Raw genomic sequence first — 23,706 nt, forward strand, 5'->3', positions numbered from 1 at the left:
GAAAAGGATTGAAAACAAAGATATACAGAGAGAGAGGCCAACTAAAAAAAGCAGAATGAAATGTAGGGAAAAGGAGATGAAACAAAATGAACTAGAGAAAAATGATGATAATGATGATGGCTGAACAGCTGGTTGCAAATACTTTAAGGTTTCCAAAAGGCTGTATGTATGTTATTTGATTCTCACTACCCTTGAGAGGTAGGTACTAAAGATAATATCCCCATTTTACAAATGAAGAAACTAATGCTCAGAGAGGTTAAGTGAATTCTTGTCCATGGTCTCACAGGTAGTGATTGTGGAAAGTGAGATTTGAATTCATTTCTCTCCAAGCTCCAGATGCTGCATTCCATCCTTTCCTCCATGCAGCCTCCCTATGCACCAGAGAATAAGGATGCCTAGAGAAAGGAAGCATGATAGAAAGGATAAGAGATATGTAGCAATAGGGGGAGGGGGGAGAAAAGTCAAAAGAACGATCTATTCAAGGAAACAAGTGCTTCTGGAGTACCAAGTTTATACCATGTACAAAGCATGATCCTTGCAAAGAGACAGATATAGGAGAGGCTGTTTGGGGAAACTGATTTAGTGGAAGGATGCTGAGAGAGATGGAGAACAAGAAGAGATGCAAAGGCAGCTAAAACAGTGTGGAATAAGAGAAGGCTGTAGAGGCCCTCGTTCTCCATCACAACAGCAGAAACCTTTGAACTTCATTCCAGATTCAGGAGAGCATCGATAAAGAAAGATGACGGAAAAGCAGGATTCCCAGTTACTTTAGCTGTCAGAAACTCAAATCTTCTTAGCCCTCTAAGAACTAGAGACCTCGAGTCTGTGATGTCATAAATTGCTGGTGTTGCCTTGGTAACTTGACAGGGTTCCCCCTCTGTGATGTCACAGACAGCTGGTGTTACCTTGAGAACCATACAGGAAACGCTGCTTTGCTGGGGTGGCTGTATCTGAAGTCTGGGGACTGGATCTGAATGTGATCTGTAGGACTTCCAAATCAGATAGCTTGGTGTCTGACCTCACTTTACTAAGGGTTATTCTCTGAACTCAGAACAAGGCCCTGTTTATTGAATTCCAGTGCTGTGCTAAGGTTTGGAGAAAACATGAAAAAGCAATGAGTAGTGAGGAATTGGTGATTAGAAAGAAGGCAATCAGGTATGGGCAAGCAGAGGAGGAAAGGGAAATGCTAAGGAAATTAGGAGAAGGATGAATCAGATTTGGAACTATTGGGGGGGGGGAGTTGTCACTGGAAACTTAGGAACTGAAAGGAGAGAGGATTGGTTTGAGTTGGAGATCTGAGCTAACCCAACGGAGAGGAGGAAAGAATTCTGAAATGTCAGGGGATAGTGTAATTTGGTAACAGAGGGAGAAGAACAGATACTGTGAATTGGAGTAAGTCATTTGTAAGGGTAGAAACAGGAAGGAGACCAGCTTAAAAGGGGCTTCAGTTTTCCCCTTTCCCTTCACAAATTTCCCTAAGACCAAGAGGACAGGAGAGGATTTGAAAAGGGTAAAATCCTATGTAAATGAGAGGTAAAGCTGAATAAGAGGAGCGGGAAAGAGTGTATGTGGGAGGAATGATAGAAGAGGATCAGGGCCTTTTAGGGCCTTCTCTGGATCAAACAGAGATGGGAGAGCCTCTGAAGAGATTTTTAGGAGATTTGCCAAGAGTGAAGTGTGGTAGAGACTGAGAAGGATAGAAAACGGAGGTTAATTAGTTGGGTCCCTGATTAAGTGGTACTAGTTTCCAAGGAAAGGCAGTATATGGGAACTAGAAACAACACCCTCAACATATCTCCCCCACAGATCACAAAATCATAATCTACTAGACAGATGCCTCCGTGTACACAGTTGGTTCCCAAAAAAAGGTTCATAATCAACTGCAAGTCCACTTTAATCTCTCCACCCCCAATCAATGATAGAAAAAGTCAGCATTTCCATAGGAGATCAAAAGGCAGAATGTGGCACAGATCACTTATCTTATAGATATTTGTCTCCTGTAAAGGACAAGTGTGGGAGACGGATGTGGATGTGTTCTCTATTGTTGATGGAGCCAAAGGTATCTTAGGAAGAGAAGGCGAGAGGGAGAAATGTACAGAACAACACATACTCAGCAAGATCTACCAAAAGAGATCCAGAGAACAGAAGAGAGAGAGAGGGAAGAGATGCACCAAGAAAGAAATAGCAACCCAGTCTAGTTGTGAAGAATGAGGGAGTAGGAATTCTAGGAAAGATGGCATTAAAACAAAACAAAACAACAAAAAAAGCCCAACGAACCCAGGAGAGGGTCTTGGGTATAATTTGAGCGACTAGGGCAAGCTGGGAGTATTGTGGTCAGAAAGAAACTGCTAGATATCAAGAAAGTAAGCCATGGGGACATTGGCTGGGGGATTGTAGAGGCTCTATATGCTGTCAGCCACCACCGTGGACTTGGGCAGCTCATATTTTGCAGCAGGCGACAGGCTGTCGACACGGCGGTCCTTTACCTCACCGTTAGAAACTCATTTCATTGATTTTTCCATCTTTCTTCTCTGGCTCCTCATATTAAGCTGAGCCATCCCACCACCCACTTGCCCTGAGCCCCCTGCCTCCCCGGAGAAGCCTGGAAATCTGCTGTCCTACCATTCTTCATTCTTGACCCTCACCTTTCCTGGGAAGAGGGGGGGGGGGAGTTAAAATTTAGAAATGCTTTCCCCTTTCACACATGCTTCCTCTCTTTCAAGCCCATTAGCTGTGATGGGGTTCAGTAGAAGATATGAGCACAGCTCTACCTCATCCCCCTAAAAATCACATAATGGCTGCCTTGTCTTCTCCAACTTCCCCGAGCGAGAAAAGATGGAAGGAAAGGTGCCCTTCCTGTATGCAGACACATGTAGAATTATGTGACTAACAAAGCCTAGGTTTGTGTCTGTGAACAAGCATGTGTAGGCTTTATGCAGCTATTGTTGTCCTGTGTGCATACTGCCTATGGCGTAAGAGTTTATTTGGCATGGGATATGACAGAACTATTTTCTGTAAACATGATGTGGAATGGACTATAATAGACATAGGTGTGTGACATGGCGATGGGTGGCACGTTTATGCACATGGTAGACAATGAAGTAGAGTTTGTCTATGAGCTACTTTGCTTACCATGGGCTGTTTGCTCCCTTTTTGAAAAATCACAGCCCCACTCTCAAGCAACTACCTTTGAGGCAAAGACGAAACTAAAATGTTATAGGTCAGACCTTCCCTTCACTTGACTTCAGAAGAGAGGGGAACAGGGGTCAGGGTGGGAAGAGCTGGATTGGGTATCCCAGGAGAACTGGGTTGACTGTCATTTCCACCCTCAAATTCCGCTCTCCTCATTCTGCCCAGTTGGCCTTCCCTCATTTTGATTCTGATGTCTAAACCTCTGTGCCTCTGGCTTTGGCCTGTCAGTCTCCGTCTGGCCTCACTGGTTCTATTTCTCTGTGGTACAGACTCGTTGGATTTATATCTATTTGTATTGGGTTCTCTCCATCACAGGCTTTCTCTAGCACTGTGGGATTTGCTTGTGTCTCCCCTTCTCTCTCTGGTGTTGTGTATCTTTGTCTAGCTCTGAGTCTATCTGGGTTGCCAGTGAGGAAAAGAATATGTCATTACTCTCGACCATGTTCCTTATGGATTGCCTAACAGTTACTGCAAAAGCAAAAACCCTGGGGTTGAAGGAAGAGGGAGTGGGCTTGAGATTTGAAGAGGAAAAAGGAAGGAGAGAAACAGAATATGGCAGACAAAGGATGAGAGGGATTAAGAATTGAAATAATCATATATTTGTATTGTGCTTTATTGTTTACAAAGCTCTTTCACATACATTATATAAAACAACCATCTTGTGATATAAGGCTGAGATGGAAGGGAAGAGAAACAAACTGAATGTGGCAGAGACTGGAGTGGTAGAGCAGAGAAATGAGGAATGAGGTAGGGCCAAGAGAAGTGGCCCAACTGTAAAGGAAAAGAAAGGAGCAAGAATTGGGAAGGAGAGGGATCACGTAGATTTGGGATATTGGTACCTCCTGGGAAGTAGAAGAAAGCCTGGAGGGAGGAGGGAGAGGATGGGAAGGGGAGGGCCAGAGACCAGGGACCAGCTTCCTGGTCGGCTGTCTGCACCCCCTCCTCCCTGTGTCAATCCCAGGTTCAAGCCTTGCTGGGTTTGACCCTTGTGGGAGGAACTGAAGTGGCAAATTAATGACGATAATGAAGTCACTGCTCCTTGTTTGTCTTTGCTAGTTTCCCCTTGAGATTTGTCCTCTGGCCAGACTAGGCAAAAGGGAGGAGGGGGGAGAGGAATGGAGGAAAAGAAAGGGGCAGGATGGACATGGATAAAGGAAAAGGTAAAATGGGGACTGAGGGGAAGAGGTTAGGAGCTGGAGAAGCACCCAGAGGAAAAGGAATGAAGAGGCATCTGGGGAAGGAAAAGGGGAGGGGGCCCAGACAGCATGGTGGAGCAGAGAGATGGAGGGAGAAGGAAAGAGGGAGCGGAGAAATGGCAAGCCAGAGGGAAAGAATGTGGCCCGGGGAGGGGGGGCTGGCTGAGCCCAGGGGGCGGGGCTCCATCTCCATCTCTAATGGCTGTGAAATGAGGGGAGCTCCATTAGAGGCCTCGCTGCGAAAGTGTAACGAGATCACACTCATTAGGGCTGGGCCGATCCCAGTAATTACATCCACCTCAAACACACCCATCCCAGGCTGTCCATGCACAGACACACAGCCACACACATGGTGCAGGCTGCATCTTGACCACACAAGGACAAGACAGAGAAATACAAGGACACGCACATTCCTGAATCCATGAGCTGCCAGGAACACTGATAGACACTCACAGGGTGACATCCAAGTCCTCTCTAACAGGCAGTCCACGTGTTCGCAAACCCGTGGCAAAGATGTACACACACAATAGGGATGCGGTCCTGTGAGTAAGTGGAACTCCCACCCGTGTGGACGTACACACGTATGATCCCTCAGACTGGAGGCAGACATATACACAACCGTCCATACAACCTCAAATCCACAGATTTACATACAACAACTCACACATAGGTTCTTAACCTCATCATTCTGAGAAAGTATTATTCAATGCTTCTAGCAACTTCAAGCTAGAAGAAAAATACCTGAGCCATATAATGGTAATACATTTGGGCTCAGAGATCCCAAGGAACTTAATAACAAATATCTTCCTAGATACACAGTACCATAACGTGGATATGTATGTCTATAATGCACACAAATATTCTTGAAAATAACTAGGAGAGGGGCAGCTAGGTGGCGCAGTGGAAAAGCACCAACCCTAGAGTCAGGAGAGCCTAAGTTCAAATCCAGCCTCAGACACTTAACGATTACTAGCTGTGTGACCCTGGGCAAGTTGCTTAACCCCAACTGCCTCACCAAAAAAAAAAAAAAAAAAAGTCCAGAAAAAAAGAAAAGAACTAGGAGAAATAGTCATAGAGTACCTTTCTGACTTAAGTTATTTAAATCAAACTGTATATATTTCAAAACATAGCAGTATGCAGATGTGTTCCTGAATTTGTTCAAGGGCACATTCCAGCATCCCAATATGGGGTTGGCTTGATGAAAGTATTGACTCCTGTGACAGATAGAAAAGTCATGAAGTCTCAGCTCCATACACCCCAAAAATGACTTGATATGTATTCGCACACACAAACCACCCTAACATGTCTTGACATATGTAGTCACCAGGTAAGATGAGTGCAGTTATACATGGCCAAAAGCATGGGGAGGAACTGCTTGTATGTTCTTCAATATCTCTTGTAAACACAGATATTCGAGTATATACTGTTGCATCTCAACAAACTAATGGGTTTCACTCTACAACCTCCAGTCTTGTCTCCCTTCAATCTCCAACTTCCTAGTGCCTCCTTTTCCTATTTCACCTTATTGGGGGTGGGAGAAGCACTTCTACCATCCCCACTACCCCCAAGCATTTAGCAGGAATATAAGACACAAAGACTTTTGGGTACTCTCCTTGTTCAAGAAACTTGCCACCTGCCCTATTTTTGGCCGGGGCCTGGAGGCCTTTTTGAGATTAAATATTTACATATGTCGATCAGGAAGTGAATTCCTTCTACCTCTCCTACCCTCCCTTCTTTCCTTTTCTGTCTTCAGCTATTTATTCTTTCCCTCCCTGACCCTACTTGTCTCAGACTTTTCTCCTCGTCTTTAATAGAAGAGAATCATGAAGTTGTGGTTGTGACTTCTAGGTGGTTGTGATTGGTATGGAGGAATTCAGGGAGAAAAAGCGATAGAGGCATAAGAGAAAGTTGAGAGTTATAAAAAGTAAGGACAGGTTTTGACACAGGTAAAGGGAGATATCTCATGACAGTTTTGAATCAGGCCTCAGGTACTCCTGGAGTATAGTGGAAATAGCACTGATTTTGGACTCAGAATCCTAATTCTCCCATTTAATACCAGTTCAAACTTGATCAAGTCACATTATCTCCATGAACTTCGTTTCCTTATCTGCAAAATGAGAGGGTGGGAGTAAGTATACTTCTACCTTGAAGTATATATACTAAGGCCTTCTCCCAGTGGCTAGTGCCTTCCTTTTTTTTTTTAATTTCTTTTTTTTTTTTTTTTAGTGAGGCAATTGGGATTAAGTGACTTGCCCAGGGTCACACAGCTAGTAAGTGTTAAGTGTCTGAGGCCGGATTTGAACTCAGGTACTCCTGAATCCAGGGACGGTGCTTTATCCACTGCGCCACCTAGCCGCCCCATAGTGCCTTCCTTTTTGAGATGACCTTCTGTTTACTTTGTTTTTGTTTTGTTTTGGGGGCAATGAGGGTTAAGTGACTTGCCCAGGTTCACACAGCTAGTAAGTGTCAAGTGTCTGAGGTCAAATTTGAATTCGAGTCCTCCTGAATTCAGGGTCAGTGCTTTATCCACTTTGCCACTTAGCTGTCCCCCGTTTACATTGAATTTATGTCCCCTGATAGAATGTGAACTGGAAAGGACCCCAGAAGTCTTAAAACCCACCCCCTTATATTTTACATTTGAAGAATCTGAGACTCAGAGATTCAAGTCTCTTGTCCAGGTCATACAGAGATAGTGCTGGAATCCGGATTCCAGCAGAATCCAAATCTCTAAATTCCATTCTCTTTCCTAGGCACATTTGGTTCTTACCAACCCAAGATCCTGAGATTAAAGGCTCACCCACCAGTCAGGGAAAGTACAGACTGTTCGATATTCTAGGTATATAGATACTGTAGTATGTTTATGGAAGGGGCAGCCAGGTGGCACAGTGGATAGAATGCCAGGCCTGGAATCAAGAACTCATCTCCCTGAATTCAGATCTGGTCTCAGGCACTTACTAGCTGTGTGGCCCTGGGCAAGTCACTTAACACTGTTTGCCTCAGTTTGCCCATCTGTAAAATGGGCTGAGAAGGAAATGGAAAAACCACTTGAGTATCTTTGCCAAGAAAACCCAAAATTGGGTCACAGAGTCAGATATGACTGAACAGCAGTTCTATGAAAGGGTAGAGTGAGAGTAAAGTCATAGGATCCAGGCCTTAGACAGGACTTTAGATATAATCTAGTTCATCCCCTCATTTTACAGATGAGGGAACTGAGGCCAATAAGGCAGTGAAGTGACTTGCCTCAAAGGGTTATTCAGGTGGTAAGGAGAAGAGTTAGGAATCACTCTGGTTCTCTTGATGTCAAATACAGTAAAGAGCTTATGATCTAGGTGCTTGGAACATTTCTGCCCAACACAGATCTTTCTTCACACGTTTCCTAGCTTCTCTCTTATTTGGATGTCCACTGCTTAATAGGAAAGAAGGGGAACAAGTGCACTTATGGACGAGATGAGTGCACAGGGAGATGAAGGAAATGGATGAGAAAAAGGCAGGGGCAATAGAAGAGATGCCAGCTAAGAGTTTGAGGAAATTTTTGCAGGCAAATAAACATTAAACAAATGAGGCAGGATCATCTAGAGGAGCTAATGAATGCAGTGGCCAGAGCCCTGAACTTGGAAAGGGCTTGTTGGAAACGAAGAGCCGGGGGGATCTGTGTCCCCTTTGTGGCCACTAGGGAATAGTCCCATCTCTTTTCCTGGGACAGGGTTGGGCTTGCAAGATTATTCCCAAAGGGAGTCATTAGACACCCCAACGGGGTGGCAGGTAGGGCAGTATAAGCTCCTTATGTCTGGGAGGGTCCTGGCCTATTCTGGGGTCAGGCTTTCTCCAGCTCCTTGCTAAATGATGCCATCCCTTCCTCCCATCACCACTGTTCTTCCTCCCTTTATTGTTTCTGGGTGTCCCTCTGCCTCTCGACACCCTGCCTTTTAGCTAGCTTGACTCTCTGGTTCTTAGCATCATCTATCTGTTTCTGTCTCTCCTGGCACCTGAGTCTTACTTATTCAGAATGTCTATTTATCTCATTGACCGTCTGAGTCCTAATATCTGTCTTGGTGACTATATATGTATGTGTCTCTGATGCCCTGGGTCTTTCTGTATTTTATGATTTCAGTAGCTGTTTCTTTTTCTCCCTACATCCGTAAGTATCTCTGACTGATTCTCACTGTGTTCTGTGTCCCTGTTTCCAGAATAAGGCATCAGGAGTTGCAAATTATTTTCTGTTTACTGGGGAAGGTGCCATTTGCCTCCTGCTTCCCTCTAGGGAAAGGCTTTTACTGTTTGGTGACTATGAGAGGTGGGATGGGGAAGAGACCCAGGAATAGAAATTATGTACTACTCCTTGCCCATGTCTCTGGACTTCCATACCTAGCTTCCTTTCCTAAGGAATGACAGGGAGCCCACAAATAGGAAGAAATTGAAAAAGACACTTCCTAAGAGGATTCCTTCTATCTCCATATCTTTCTTTCCCCCTGGTGGAAGAAAGAGGTTGGCTAGGGGACTTAGAAGGATATGGGTGGAATGAAGGGCTTTGAGAAAGCTCTGGAGAATGAGGGGCTTTGAGGAACTGGAGATTTCTCTAACCAGATCAGATAGCCACTGCTCCCTCAATTCTCTCTCCATCCTTCCCTCTGCTCCAGGTCTCCCTCCTCCCATCCCCCTCTGTGGCAGCAGCCGTGTAATTTAAAGCTCTCTCTGTCGCCTCTAATGTGATCCTCTCGTTTTATTGACTCTCTCTGCCGTCTGTGGCGCCCCTTCACATCAATCTCTTCTCTAATCATACCACTGCCACTGCCTTCTCCGTCTTCCTTTGCCCCTCTCCCATTGGTTCTCCAAAGGCACTCACTCCTCTCTTCCACCCATTTCCTTCACCCAGGACACTGCCATCCAGCCAACCTCTGGTCTTACTCCCTAAGGCTTCCTCATCTTTCTGTTATTTCTGCACTCTGGATCTCACAACTTCAACAGAGACAGAGTGCTGAGGCCTTCAGAGAGTCACCTTGTCCCTGCATGTGCAACCCAAGATATCCCCTAGTGTGGAGGAGAAGCCCTGAAGACCCAGGGATAGGTAGACAGAAAGTAAAGGAAGAATTCCAATAAGACAGAGCATGGAGTAATATTAAAGAGAGAATCCGAGGCCACCACCTCTCTATTTATGCCTCTAATCCAAAAACATAGCAGGAGCGTGGGGTAGAGTGGCACAGAGAAGGAAGAAGGGAAAAGTAAGAGGTGAAAAATCATTGCTCTTCCTGAGGTTTGGTTGGAAGATGATGCAGATGAAGAGAGAACCCCAGGGAAGAGGAGAGGGGGAGGAGAAGGGGACTAGGAAGGTAAAGGGGGGAGGGATGCACTGAGGCAGAGATGAATTTGCAATTGAAATTATTTCCCGGGGAGGAGGAGGGATTGAGAAGAGATTTGCAATTTTAAACAGCTTGCCTACCAACCCATTGCCCCTTTGGCCTCCATCTCACCCAGACACCAGGCTGAGAGGTTAGGACTCCCTTAGCCAAGATGGGGCGTCCATTGCTCACTTTTCCATTCCTGAGAGGCCTCCCTTAGAGTTGTTGAGAACATTGATAGGGTTTGTGGGCTATGGTCAATATTTTGAGTACTGGGAACAAGTCAGAAGTGAGGCTAGTGCCTCTTCCTAGGTAGAGCCTACCTGTGTGCTAGTTGAAGCTGAGGAAGTCCAGGGTAAGGGGGACTTAATTGGCAATTGCCCTTTAACACCCTGCCCTTGAGGAGTTCCATAAAAGAAAAATTCTTCTCCAACTTGGTGGGCTCCTTCACCCACTCTGCCAGTCACCTTTGGGACCATCCTGCCCTCTGTCTTCTTCCCCTCCCCATACCCTGCCTTTTCCAGGTGTTTATTTGTATGTTCATTAGCATGCTAATCCATTCCAACTGAGAACTCCTTAATGCCCTGGACTCACACCTGGCTGCCTTCCCCCAGCCAGGAATGGGAGAGAAGCAATTCCCCCCCCCCAAAAAAAAAAGTGGGGTAGGATCCAACAGGAACCGTACCTAGAATCTCATCCCCAATCTAGGAGTTCAAGAGGTGAAAGAAGTTGTCTAAGGAAGTAAAGAACCCTTATAGTTCTTGTTTCCCCTGGCAAATAACCTTTTCTTACCATCTTCCTTTTTCATTCTGAAACATATCTGGCATGATGTCTCTCTGTCTTCACTGTGGATACTGAAGTATCCACAGTGTCCATTTGGAACTTCAAGAGTTCCAAATCACCTGTGACCTAGAGCTAGGGAAAGTTAAGATAAAACCTTTGAAATGTTGAGAACATAAGGGGAAGCTCCATATGTTGGTAATTTGGAAAGAAATTTTGCCCCACTAGTGAATTCGTGACAGGGTATAAGTAACATTTACCAGGACTTTGCTGATTTGGTTCTAAGTGTCTCAGTGGGGCTCCTTTTCCTTCGTTCTGGGCTGGGGGGGGGGAGGGGTCGTTCCCCAAGGCACCAGAAATTTTAGATCGTCAGCCTTTTATAAATGATGTGCCAAGAAAAGACTCCTTTTTTTCTAGAGGTAGAGCCTGGAGCTGATAAGCTTTTGACTTAGCAGTGAGTAAGCTTATGCCATTAATTCTCAGGATCAGTGGGAGCTCTCGCAAGCCCTAAGGAGAAGATGGTACTGGTTTGGGTACCAATGGAAATCAACCTGTGCTCCATCTTTGGCAACACAGGTTGCCAACCCCAGTTATGTTGTAGGATTTCTAGCCTGGGGAAATGAGCTTTGGATAATGTGAACTAGCCAAACACACAGATGTGTCTTCCCCAAGCCATCTCAGCCTCCTGTGCTCTCATCTTTTCTGTCTCCGTCCTATCCCTCACCAAAACCTGTCTTCATCTTTCTTTCAGGGTACTGGCTGTCACGCTGAGATGACCCCCCAGTGCTCCTCCGTCTGCCATGGCCACCCTTAACTCACTTTCCACTGCTAGCTCCACCTCTGCCCCTGGTCATAATGCCCCGTCCCCGCCTCAGGACCCTTCCCCTGGCACATCCTTGGAACCTGCCACCAAAGATCCCCCCACTGCTGCCACCACTGACAGCATGAGACCCTCCGAGCCTGGGGGGCACCAGCTTGAGCCAGGCTGTGGCCTTGTCCCACCAAAGGAGACCAGGGAACATCCATTGGAACCAGGCTGTGGCCTAGTCCCACCAAAGGAGCTTGGAGCAGAGGAGGAGGAGGAGGAGGAAGAGGAGGAAATACAGGAAGAAGAAGCAGGGCCCCCTCCCCAGGACCTGAGTGACCACTTGCTCTTCACTGAAGATGGTGCCACCTATCTCCTGGCTGAACTGCCTGTCTCTGTCAACACTGAGCTCCTGTTACCAAAGGGCTTCCCCTGGGGCGAGTCAGGGACTGAGGAAGAGTCCAGCCTGCCCCTCCGAGTCTGCCCATCATCCACTCACCTCACTACCCTCCACGTCCAACACGGTTTTGACCGAATTCAAGGCTTTAGCTCTTCTGACCAAATTCTGCCCCGTAATACCTCAGCGCCACCTCCGGCCGCCTGCGAGGGAAGGGACGGAGCCTTCCGGAGCTACCGGCCGGCCCCACTCCCACCCAGAGATCCCAAAGATGGCCCCATAGGGAGTGGGAACGGAGACCACGGGGAGCTCTTCTGGCTCTGCCTGCTGTGCCGCCTAGGGTTCAGTGGGCCCAAGGCCTTTGTGGCTCATGCTCAGTCTCATGGGGTCGAGCTGGCCCCAGTTCAGCACCAGAGCCTGCCAGGCTGCCCAGCTGTAATACAAGAGGGGAAGGAGGGGTCCACAGTGCTTGTCAGTTTTCTGGAACCAAAAATCTCTCCTGGCCCCCTGCCCACCGCGCCCCTTAGCAATGGAGCAGTGGGTGGAATGGTGAATGTAGCCCAGGATGGGGACAGCCCCACTGAGGCAGGAAACCAGGGCCCTCCGCTGCCCCTTGAGGAAGACATGGCCCCCAGCCCACCTTCCCCACCTGCCACCCCAACTGCCTGGGACCCCAACCCAACCCAAGCCAAAGAATCACCAGTGGCAGCAGGCGAGGCAGGGCCAGATTGGTTCCCTGAGGGGCAAGAGGAGGATGGGGGACTCTGCCCCCCACTCAACCAAAGTTCACCCTCCCCCAAAGATGGGGGGGCTCTCCCGGCCCAGGCTGACTCACCCGAAGATCCCAATGACCCACCCCGGCCCTACCGGCTGGCTGATGACTATGCCCCAGCCCCACCAGCCTTCCAGGGTCTCAGTCTCTCCAGCCACATGTCCCTGCTGCACTCTCGAAACTCCTGCAAGACGCTCAAGTGTCCCAAGTGCAACTGGCACTATAAGTACCAGCAGACCCTGGATGTGCATATGAGGGAGAAACATCCGGAGAACAACAGTCATTGCAGCTACTGCAGCGCAGGAGGGGCACACCCCCGACTGGCCCGGGGGGAGAGCTATAACTGCGGCTATAAGCCCTATCGATGTGAGGTCTGCAACTACTCCACCACCACCAAGGGCAATCTCAGCATCCACATGCAGTCTGATAAGCACCTGGCCAACCTCCAAGGTTTTCAGGCTGGCCCAGGGGGGCAGGGGAGTCCCACTGAGGCAGCACTTCCAGCCCCAGCTGGGGAGAAGGAGCCCAAGGCCAAGTCTTCCTGGCAGTGTAAGGTGTGCAGCTATGAAACCAACATCTCGAGGAATCTCCGGATCCACATGACCTCTGAGAAGCACATGCAGAATGTTCTGCTGCTGCATCAGGGGCTGCCCCTGGGGCTGGTGGGGCCAGGCCCCCCACCACCTCCTGGAGCCACACCTGCCAACCCCCCTGAGCTGTTCCAGTACTATGGGCCACAGGGACTGGGCCAACCCCCAGCCCCTTTGCCTGGCCCAGGGCTGAGGCCAGACAAGCCCTTGGAGGCCCAGCTCCTCCTTAATGGCTTTCATCACCTGGGGCCACCTGCCCGGAAATTCCCCACTCCTGGTAAGATTCCCCTATTTGCTTCTTTTCCCCCCTTTTCTTTGTCTCTCCTTCTCTTCTTTCCTACTCTCTATCTAGTCACTTCCATCATTTTCCCCTAGGAACCTCCCTGCCCCTTATCTTCCCAGTTTGATCTTCCCCTTTTCTGGTGTCACCTTCACACTCACATTAACCCAATCTCTAACCCATTACAAGCCCATTGCTCCCCCTGACCCACCTGCCTCTCCCTGTTCTTTAGCCCCTGGCAGCCTTTCCCCGGAACCCCGCCTTCCCCCAAGCCAGCTTTTGGGGCCCACCATGGATGGCCTGCCCACCTCACCCCCGCCAGATGACGACCCATCATTGAAAGTGTTCCGATGCCTGGTGTGCCAGGCTTTCAGCACAGACAGCCTGGAGCTGCTACTGTACCACTGCACCCTGGGCCGAAGCCTCCCCGAAGCCGAGTGGAAGGAGGTAGCTGGAGACACCCATCGCTGCAAACTCTGCTGCTACGGTACTCAGCTCAAGGCCAACTTCCAGCTCCATCTCAAGACCGACAAGCATGCCCAGAAGTACCAGCTGGTGGCCCACCTAAGGGAGGGCAGCGGGGGTGCTCCTGTGTCAGTCCCCCCTCTGGGGGAGGGCACTCCCTATGGGCCAGTCTCTCCCCTACACCTGCGCTGTAACCTTTGTGACTTTGAGTCTAACAGCAAGGAGAAGATGCAGCTCCATGCCCGGGGTGGCACACATGAGGAGAACAGCCAAGTCTACAAGGTTAGCTGTGGGGGAAGCAGGGGCAGAGAGAAATATACAATGGCATGAAAGGGCATGAAAGAGCAGGGAATAAGGGAAGAGGGGGCATGAAGCCAAGTGGATAGAGGTGTGAGGGAAGAAGATGAAGAGGGACAGGACAAGAGAGAAGTATCTGAGAGAGGCGGAGGAGGAAAAGAAAAGAAAAGCTGGAGATACAAGAAGGTAGACAAGGGAGGACCTGGGCTGAGAGACTAGAAAAGTGGAATCAAGGAAGGATGGAGCTATGGATAGGAGGGAGAAGGGAAACAGAAAGGGGGTGGCCACAGAATGGGGAAAGAAGGGATAAAAACAAGGGCAGAGTCCAGGGAAAGGGAGGGTTTGCACTGGGGGGTGGGAGGAAGGGGGGGGACTGGAAAGGGGGGTCAGAGCTAGAGACGGGTCTTGCTTTGAGGGTGGACAAGGGAGAGCATTAGGGTTTGGTGCTTATCTCCAGGGCCTGAACCATCTCCTCCTTTCCTCCCAGTTCCTGCTGGAGATGGAAGGGGCAGAGGCAGGGGTGGAATTGGGATTTTACCGGTGTCTTCTGTGTGCTTGGGAGACACCTTCCCGTTTGGCTCTGTTGCAACATCTTCGGGCACCTGCCCACCGAGATGCCCAGGCCCAGCGAAGACTTCAGCTGCTGCAGAGCGGACGTGTAGCTGAGGAAGGAATCTCGGCTCTTCAGAGCATCCTGTGCTTCAGCCATAGCCAGTCCAGAACTCCTGGTAAGGATGAGTGGGGATAGGGGAGCTGGGGCTAGGAACAGGGAGGAGGAGAAGGGGTAGAGTGCCAGCTATTTGAAATATGAACCAAGGGCTTTTATGGAAGTGACAAGCACAGGCGGCAAGGCAAAGAAATGGTGTGATGGGGTAAGGAGGATGGAGGATTGTGGAACAGGAAGCAAAAAGATTAAAAGAGTTATAGACAAAGGAGGCAGGAGAGGCTCAGAGGAAAGAGAATGGGAGCTAGCAACAGTCTAACAAAGGCACAGGAGGCAGGACCTAAAGGGAGAGAGGGGCCGCCGTGGGGCTGCTAGGTAGAGGGCCAAGAGTGAAGGAACTGTGGGGGAAACACTTTGTGACTTGTGACAGAAAGCCAATTTCCTAGCCCTGCTAGGGGAGGAGTTGTGGCGGGTGGGCTGGAGCTAATGGGAATGGAGGAGAAAGGGATGGAAAAAAGTTTAATGGTTTACTGGTGTAATGGGAACTGGAGAGAAGGCTTACAGACAAGATTTCCAACATCTCCCTGTCTCATAGAAGCCCTCTGCCCTTTGGTCGAGCTCTCAAGACCTTGAGTGGTATCCTGCTGTGTCCTCAGCCTAAAAGGGATAGGGGCCACTGATCCCACAAGCTGAATGAAGGGAAGATCGGGTCAGGAGAGCCATGGGTGCTGGGCTCTCTAGAGACAAAGATGGGCAAGGGCACTGGCAGCAGGAACCAGGGAACAGGCTGCATTGACTGGTGCTAATTGAATTGCCAATATGCTGGCTGGAGTTAAGTGCCGGAGGGGCTCGGATCAATAGCTAACGATCTTGGCGCAGGGCTGAATGGAGTTAAGGAACTTTAACACTTTAATTAGGCCGCCAACGAAAATAAATTCCTACACATCTGTCAATTCTTCCTCTCGTGGTAATCTCCTCTCCAGGCCCAGCAGCCCCTGCTTTGTGTCTGCTATCTGCTACTTCCAGAAATCAGCCCCTCTCAGAACCTCAGCCTCTCCAACTATTCCTTGCCCAATCCACTGTTCTTCTCCCCTCCTCCTCGGAGTACAGAGGGGAATGGAGAAGAGTCTGGAAGCTTAAACTCCAGGCCTGGCTCTGCTACTGATGAACAGCAGCATGGCCTTGGGGAATCAGTGCAGCTCCCATTCATACAGTCTGTAAGGGTGTGGGAGCACCCTGGGAGGGAGGGCAGGCAGGCTCTTCTACTGGAGGAAATGGGACTGACCTGTCAGGAGACTTGCCTGTAATCACACAATTAGTAAGTGTCAGAGGCAAGTGCTGAACCCATACTTCCTTACCCTCTTTCTACTAAAGTCACTTTTCTTATCTTCAGTTTTCTTAGCCATAAAAGGAGGGGTTTGGATGAAATGATTTTCCGAGCTCTAAAGTTCTGTGATTATCCTTCAGCTCTCAATATCTTTCCTCCCAGTCCTCCTCACACTTTTCTGCTTTATAAAATGCATATAATTCTTCCTTTTTTCCTAACTGCTTTAACATCATTTGCCCATCGGTCTGTCCCAAGCTTATCCAGTTTATTCCTCCTTTCCTTTCCCTCCCCTTTCTTCACTTGACCCTTGCCATCCCATTAAGCTGGTTTTTCCCTCCTACCCCGGTTCAGGAAAAGCTATTACTGCCCATATGGAGACACCCACGGCAGAGAAAAACACTCAGAACAAGGCCCCACCCCTAGGTGAGTTGCTCATATCCTCCCCTCTCCTGAACCCCCCCCCCCCATCCCACTGGCCTCACAACCAGGACAGTCTCAGGGCTATACAGCAGCTGACACCTCCAGGGTAGGCTTCTGGACCTTGAACCACCTTCAAAGGAAGAAGCCCAGTAGTTAGTTGAGGGGAAGGAAACTGGGTTTGGGGTGAACAAGAGGAGGCTGTGTGATGGTGCCCCCTCAGTCTGGCAGTCTTGTTGAGGTTTTGCTGTTTCTCCCCTTTGGATCCTGAATCTACACTTGGCCTGAGCCAAAGACTTGTTCTCTGTGACCCCTGATGCTAGTTTTATTTGGCTATTTCTAGTCTGCTTTCACAAATACAAAGATGTCTCCACTGGAGGACATCCCAGCAACCTCCATGCCAGCCATTTCTAGGGAAGGAGACAGTGCTAAGAGAGGCCTTGCTGTACATGCAGGGGTAGAGTGTGGGGGTTTATGGCTATGTGGGTTTGTGTTGAGGAGCACGCCGAGGTGTTTCTCTATGAGAAATCAAACGAGATCATGTTTGTACAGTGCTTAGCATGGTGCTTGTGCTTATTCTCTTCCCCCAGCCTTCCCTTCTATGCTGCACTAATCTCGTAGGTGGTGGGTGGATATGAGAAAAAGATAAAGAAAATAAACTGGGTTTCCCAAACTCATTCTGAACCTCTTTTCCTTTAATCCTCAGCTTCTGAAGAGGCAGAAAATAGGACTGGCCCTTCGGGGGACAATACCAACCAGACTGTGGTCAGAATTGGGATGACTGGGAAGGGTCTGGTGGGGAAAGTGGCTTTATTAGGGAATTATATGATTCAAAAGGCAGAAGGAGGAATTCTGATCTGTACAGAGTTCTGTAGAAAAGGCACCATAGTCCAAAAACAGACTCACACTCTTGAAATCAGTGGTTTTATTTCCCTTAATAAGTTCACATACAATAATACTGGCTAACATTTACATTAGACTTTAGTTTACAAAATCCTCTCACGTACAGCGTAAGATCAACTGCTTTTATTCAGCCAAAGCCAGAGAAAAATCTAAAGAGTTCTAATGGCCTTAGATGTGAAAGAGTAAAGCAAGATGAGAGGGAGAAGGTAGAGATAGCTTGAGGGAGAACATCTAGGAGAAGCTGAGGTGGGGAAAGAAGGGGAATGGGAGAAAAAAGTGATGCAGGCTGCGGGGTGGGATGAAGGGGAGAAGAGGAGCCAGAGGCTGAGAGAAAGGGATTCCTTCTGGGGCTCCAGGGAAGAGCCCTGAGGGCTAGCTTCTCTTCAGCTGTTGTCCCAGCATCCCTTCCCTCCATTTCCTTCTGTCACTTCTCTACTTCTGGAGAGGGAGAGGCAGGAGGAGCCCCTGGGAATGGAGGCCCCCCTAGCTTAGATCATTCACTAGGGCAGAAAAAAGTTCAGCGTCCAAAAGGCCTCGCATAGGCAGAGAACAGGGAACACTTTTTAGCCCAGGAACAACACAGGCATCGGGAGACTTTGGGGCTATGTAGCTGATCCAAAAGGAAAAGAGGACCATGAGGATTGTAAACAGCTCCTAGCTGCCCAGAACAGGGGTGCCTGCAGCCACAAGGGCTGAGGCTAAATCTAGCAGGTCCATCCCTGGCCTTCTTAATCTGGGCTGGGTGCGCTGAGATGAGGGCCTAGCTCAAGGTCTCTGTAGCCCCCGTGCCTTCCCCTCGAGGCATCAGCCAACCACTTGCCAGGCACCAGCAAGTAAATAAGCCAAGTGAGTAGCAGGCGCAGGCACAGTGCCTAGTCCAGTGCTAGGGGCTTGGATGGCAGAAAATGAGAGAGAGAGAGAGAGAGGGGGGAGTCTCTCAAGGCTTCATCATAAAATCTATCCATGCAGAGCCCTCGCCCTCTCTTCCACCACCTCCATCTCCACTCCCCTTTCCCCGCCCCTTCAGAGGGGGAGGAGTGCGTGGAAGGGGGGGGCCTGAGCCAGAGGGAGGAGGCCAGGCCAGAATTTTCCTGGGCCACTGGCCACTGGGGGAGCTGTGGTGTTTGTTTACAAAAAAAAAAAAAAGGAAGAAGGAAAAGAAAGAGTGGGAGCTGAGCCGATACGGAGGGAGGATGAGTGGGCTCCGAAACAGGCAGGTATGGCCTCCTTCCTAGAACAACTCTGGCTGAAGGGAGAGCAGAAAGGACAATAGGCAGGGACAGGCCATGCTTCAGGGTTGGGAAAGTGCCCATAGGGCCTAAGAGGAAAGAGGCCAGAGCAAGGAAGGGAAGAGGAGAGGAAGGTGAAGGTGTGGGCTGGGGACCGGGGGAGAAATCCAGAGGGGGGGAGGGAGGCCTGGGGTGGGGGGGGCGGACTGCTGGGGAGCAGAGGGAGCCGCAAAGAGCAAGGCAAGCCCAGGAGAGGGGAAAGTGAGGAAGGAGGGCAACAGGCAAGCAGAGTATGGAGGAGTAACAGGAAGAGAGGGCAGACAAAGAGGGAAGGGAAGTGTGCAGCTTCAAGCAGGCCTCAGGCCCTGCCCCCAGGGAAGGAGCAGGGAGGTGCCAGCTCCCTGAGCCCAGGGAGATAGGTGGCTTGGAGCTTTTTTTGTCATGCCTTCCTGTAAGGTTTTCTCCTCAGCTCATAAAGCTCTCTTTTAATGACTTACAAAGGTCCCAGGACCCCAAGAACCTGGGATTGTAAGCATATTAGCCCAGGTATTCTCAGGGCATGAGAACTCCTGCCTTCAGGTTAGCTTCTTCACAGAGGAGCCCGCAATACATTCTTTCAGTCCTCATGCCCTTCCCACTCACCTATCCATCCCCCAGGTGTACTGCTGTCCATACTGCAGCTTCATCAGCCCTGCCAATGAGCAGGTACAGGCCCACACCATATCCCAGCATGCTGTGCAGCCCAAGTATCGGTGCCCACTGTGCCAGGAGCAGCTGGTGGGACGTTCTGGTCTTCACTTCCACCTTAGCCACCTGCACAATGTAGTACCTGAATGTGTTGAAAAACTGCTTCTGGTGGTGAGTGCCAGGCAAGACCCTTGGGAGTCCAGTGCCTTCTTTTCCATGAACCCTAATACGGCCATGCAGAAAGGGAAGAGAGATGCATGCTAGGGTGCTGGGATGGGGAGGGGGACAGCATGCCTCACCTTTCCCTCCCTAGTGAGTAGCTCATCAGCAGGTTCTTCCCTCCCTTTTCTTGACCTGGGGACCACATCTCCCCCTGCCCTACTATTAAACTGAAAAATCAGCATCTGCCCCAACTGACCACAGATTTTGAGGCCAGCTCTATATTGGGGGTAGAGAACAAAGCCAATGAAGAGCCAGGCCAAGGCAGCAACTGGGCAGGCTGGCCTCTCTGGTAGTGGGGGGCAGGCAGGAGTCTGAGGGGGAAGGGTTGGGACATCTGGACTTTTTCCTTTTCAGGCCACAACTGTGGAAATGACCTTTTTGACCAAAGTGCTGCCCGGGACCAGTCTCAGTCCTATAGGGGATAGCCCTGAACCCCCAACCCCTGGAACTGAACCAGTATCCAGTGAAGACTTGGCAGTGGGTAAGGGAAGAAGCAAGTACTTGAGATAGTTGGTGGGGGGAGGAGGTCCCCGGTAATGAACTGAGGAGAGAAGATTAAAGGGACTAGAATTGGGAGCTGGTATAGTTTCCTCACCCCACCCTAATCCACTTCTCTCCTTCCTCAGGAGAAGGTCCCAGCCTGATCCCAGAAGTCAATCCAGAGCCGCCTCCACCTCCAGTGGAGGCCCCTGACAAACCTCTGACCATCCCTGAAAAGCTGCCTTCTCCAGCCCCTTCCCCACCCCCTCAGCCCGACCTCCAAACAGAAGAAGCACCCCCCACAATGCCTGCAGTTGAGGAGGAAGATGGGCCCACAGGGGAATCTCGCCCAGCAGAGCCAGCCCCTGCCGATGCCCGACACCCCCTGTCCTACCGTAAGACCACCAACTTTGCTCTGGACAAGTTCTTAGATCCCGCCCGGCCCTACAAGTGTACAGTATGTAAGGAATCCTTCACCCAGAAGAACATCCTCCTGGTCCATTACAACTCTGTCTCCCATCTGCATAAGATGAAGAAAGCTGCCATTGACCCCTTGGCCCCAGCCAGAGGGGATGGGGGCACACCCCCAACGGCTACCACCACCACAGACAAACCCTTCAAGTGCACAGTCTGCCGAGTCTCCTACAACCAGAGCTCTACCCTGGAGATTCACATGCGGTCAGTCCTGCACCAGACTCGGTCCCGGGGAGCCAAGGCTGATGCCAAGGCTGAGGGACCAGAGAGGAACCAGGAAGAGGCCAAGGAGGCTGAGCCTGATGGGGCAGGGGGCCCAGAAAAGAAGGTGTCTGAGCCTGGCAGCTTGGTTTCTGGGCTGCCCTTCCTGTCCCCACCACCACCCCCCTTAGACCTACACCGTTTCCCAGCCCCTCTTTTCACTCCCCCAGTGCTGCCGCCCTTCCCCCTCGTGCCCGAGTCCTTGCTCAAGCTCCAGCAGCAGCAGCTGCTCCTGCCCTTCTACCTGCATGACCTCAAGGTAGGGCCCAAGTTGGCACTGGCAGGGCCCACCCCTGTGCTATCACTGCCACCTACCACCCCAGCACCCCCACCTCCTCCCCCCAAGGCTGAGCCGGCAGAGCGGCCCCCTGTGGCCGAGGATAGAATCGAGGCCGGGCCTTCCTCCCCACCCTGCCAGCCTCCCAATGAGGTGGCCCGGACAGCAGCTAAGGCCCTGCTGGAGAACTTTGGCTTTGAGCTTGTGATCCAGTACAACGAGGGGAAGCAGCCCGCACCGCCCCCCCCCCACCCCACCCCCTCCTGAAGCCCTGGGGAGCGGGGACAAGCTAGCTTGTGGAGCCTGTGGGAAGCTCTTCTCCAACATGCTCATCCTGAAGACTCACGAGGAACACGTCCATCGGCGCTTCCTGCCCTTTGAAGCCCTTAGCCGCTATGCCGCTCAGTTCCGAAAGAGCTATGACAGCCTGTACCCACCCCCAGCAGAGCCTCCCAAGCTTTCAGATGGGCCTGTGGACCCATCTGTCCCCCCACTCTGCCCACCCTTCCTGGCGCCCGAACCCGAGGCTGGGGGCAACCAGCCCCCCGAGGAGCACCTCCGTCCTGGAGGACGCTGGTCCCAAGAGGAGGAAGACTGTGGGAAGAGTCCCCTTCCCCCACCTGCCCCTGCAGGGCGCCGCTTCTCCCGCACAAAATTCACGGAATTCCAGTCCCAGGCCCTGCAGTCCTTCTTTGAGACCAGCGCCTATCCCAAAGATGGGGAGGTAGAGCAGCTGGCCGGGCTCTTGGGCCTGGCCAGTCGTGTGGTGGTGGTGTGGTTCCAGAATGCTCGGCAGAAAGCCCGAAAGCACGCAGGGGATGGGGGGCCGGCGACAGCCCCGGGCGCAGTGGTGGGATCCTCGGCCTGCAGGCGCTGCCAGACCACCTTCTCTTGCATCTTTGAGCTGGTTCGGCACCTCAAGAAATGCTATGATGACCGGCCACCAGAAGAGGAGGAAGAGGGGGAAGAAGAAGAGGAGGCAGCTGAGGAGGAAGAAGCAGAGGAAGAGCAGGCACCAGAACCCCCAGCTGGCCTGGAGGCTCCAGCACCAGGGTCTCCGGAGGGAGAAGACGTGAGCCAGGCAGAAAGAGAGACGGAGAGGACAGCCCCAGTCTCCCCCTGCCCGGCCCACACCTGCGACCAGTGTGCTGCATCTTTTACCAGCCAGGACCTCTTAAGTAGCCACCGAAGACTCCATTTGGTGCCACCGGTGCCGCCTGGTGCCCCTCCACACCTACTGGACCTGCCTCTGTTGGTGTTTGGTGAGCGTGGCCCCCTGGTCCTAGGGCCCCCACCAGCCTCGGGGCCTCCTCTCAAACGCAAGCACGAGGAGGGCAGCCTGTCACCAACAGGAAGTGAGGCTGGGGGACCTGGGGAGGGTGAGCCGCCTCGAGACAAGCGTCTCCGCACCACCATCCTGCCCGAACAGCTGGAGATCTTGTACCGTTGGTATATGCAGGACTCCAATCCGACACGCAAGATGCTGGACTGTATCTCTGAGGAAGTGGGGCTCAAGAAGCGGGTGGTGCAGGTTTGGTTCCAAAATACCAGAGCCCGGGAGCGGAAGGGTCAGTTCCGAAGCACTCCAGGGAGCGTGTCCAGCCCAGCCATCAAGCCCCCTGCCCCACCCACCCCTGTCCCCTTCACAAAATTTGGCCTCTTAATGGGCAAAGTAGAAGAGGGAGTAGGAAGGGAAGTCTCCAAGCGAGAAGCTGCCCCCCTCCCCTATGCAACAGCCTCTCCCACTCCTGGCCCTGCATCCTTTCTGCCACCTGGCAAAGAAGCCAAGGAGGCCAGTGCCACCCCCTTGGACACCACCCCAACACCCCCACCGCCTCCACCACCTGCTGAGGAAGAGGCGCCCGAGGAGCCACTGAAGGCATCTCCGGAGAGTGAGGTCTGCAGCCCATCAGGAGGGGACTTGAGTGACTCATCCGCTTCTAGCCTAGCTGAGCCAGAGTCCCCTGGGGCCGGAGGAGGGGGTGGGGGTGGGGCTGGAGGTGCAGGTGGGACCCCTGATGGGCTGGGACAGCGGCGCTACCGGACCCAGATGAGCAGCCTGCAGCTGAAGATTATGAAGGCCTGCTATGAGGCCTACCGAACTCCCACCATGCAGGAGTGTGAAGTGCTGGGGGAAGAGATTGGCCTTCCAAAGAGAGTCATCCAGGTGTGGTTCCAGAATGCCCGTGCCAAGGAGAAGAAGGCCAAATTACAAGGGGTGGGAGGAGCTGGGGGAGGCAGCGGCAGCGAAGGCCCCCTGGGAGCGCCCCGAACTGACTGCCCCTACTGCGATGTCAAATATGATTTCTACGTCTCCTGTCGGGGCCATCTGTTCTCCCGACAGCATCTGGCCAAGCTCAAGGAGGCTGTGCGGGCCCAGCTCAAGAGTGAAAGCAAGTGCTATGACCTGGCTCCTGCCCCTGAGGCTCCCCTGGCCCCTAAGGCCCCTCCAGCCACCACAACTGCCACACTCCCCCTCGGGGCTGCCAGTACCCTGCCTCGACTGGCCCCTGTGCTGCTGTCCGGTCCTGCTCTGGCTCAACCCCCATTGAGCAGCTTAGCCCCCTTTAATTCAGGTGAGTGGGGAGGAAACCTCCATCTCTTCCATGGGGTCCTCCACCTTCTCCCTTTCCCTCTGGGCTTCCCTTCCTATCT

General features: G+C 51.3%; 2 protein-coding genes across 2 annotated transcripts in view; one reads left to right on the forward strand and one right to left on the reverse strand.

Annotated features, from left to right (window-relative positions):
* Nucleotides 1-23,706, reverse strand: part of THTPA (thiamine triphosphatase) — a 43,058-nt gene that overhangs the window by 8,679 nt on the left and 10,673 nt on the right. The window lies entirely within an intron of this gene.
* The window catches only part of ZFHX2 (zinc finger homeobox 2), a 30,864-nt gene that overhangs the window by 2,712 nt on the left and 4,446 nt on the right, over nt 1-23,706 (forward strand). Inside the window, 9 exon segments of the mRNA XM_043985723.1 lie at nt 11,256-13,345; nt 13,581-14,095; nt 14,598-14,838; nt 16,453-16,524; nt 17,225-17,283; nt 19,308-19,508; nt 19,914-20,040; nt 20,186-21,291; nt 21,293-23,627. Of these exon segments, the coding sequence (XP_043841658.1) occupies nt 11,305-13,345; nt 13,581-14,095; nt 14,598-14,838; nt 16,453-16,524; nt 17,225-17,283; nt 19,308-19,508; nt 19,914-20,040; nt 20,186-21,291; nt 21,293-23,627 (6,697 nt within the window). The 5' untranslated portion in view covers nt 11,256-11,304.

This window comes from Dromiciops gliroides, chromosome 2 (assembly GCF_019393635.1).
Source record: "Dromiciops gliroides isolate mDroGli1 chromosome 2, mDroGli1.pri, whole genome shotgun sequence".
NCBI classification, from domain to species: domain Eukaryota; kingdom Metazoa; phylum Chordata; class Mammalia; order Microbiotheria; family Microbiotheriidae; genus Dromiciops; species Dromiciops gliroides.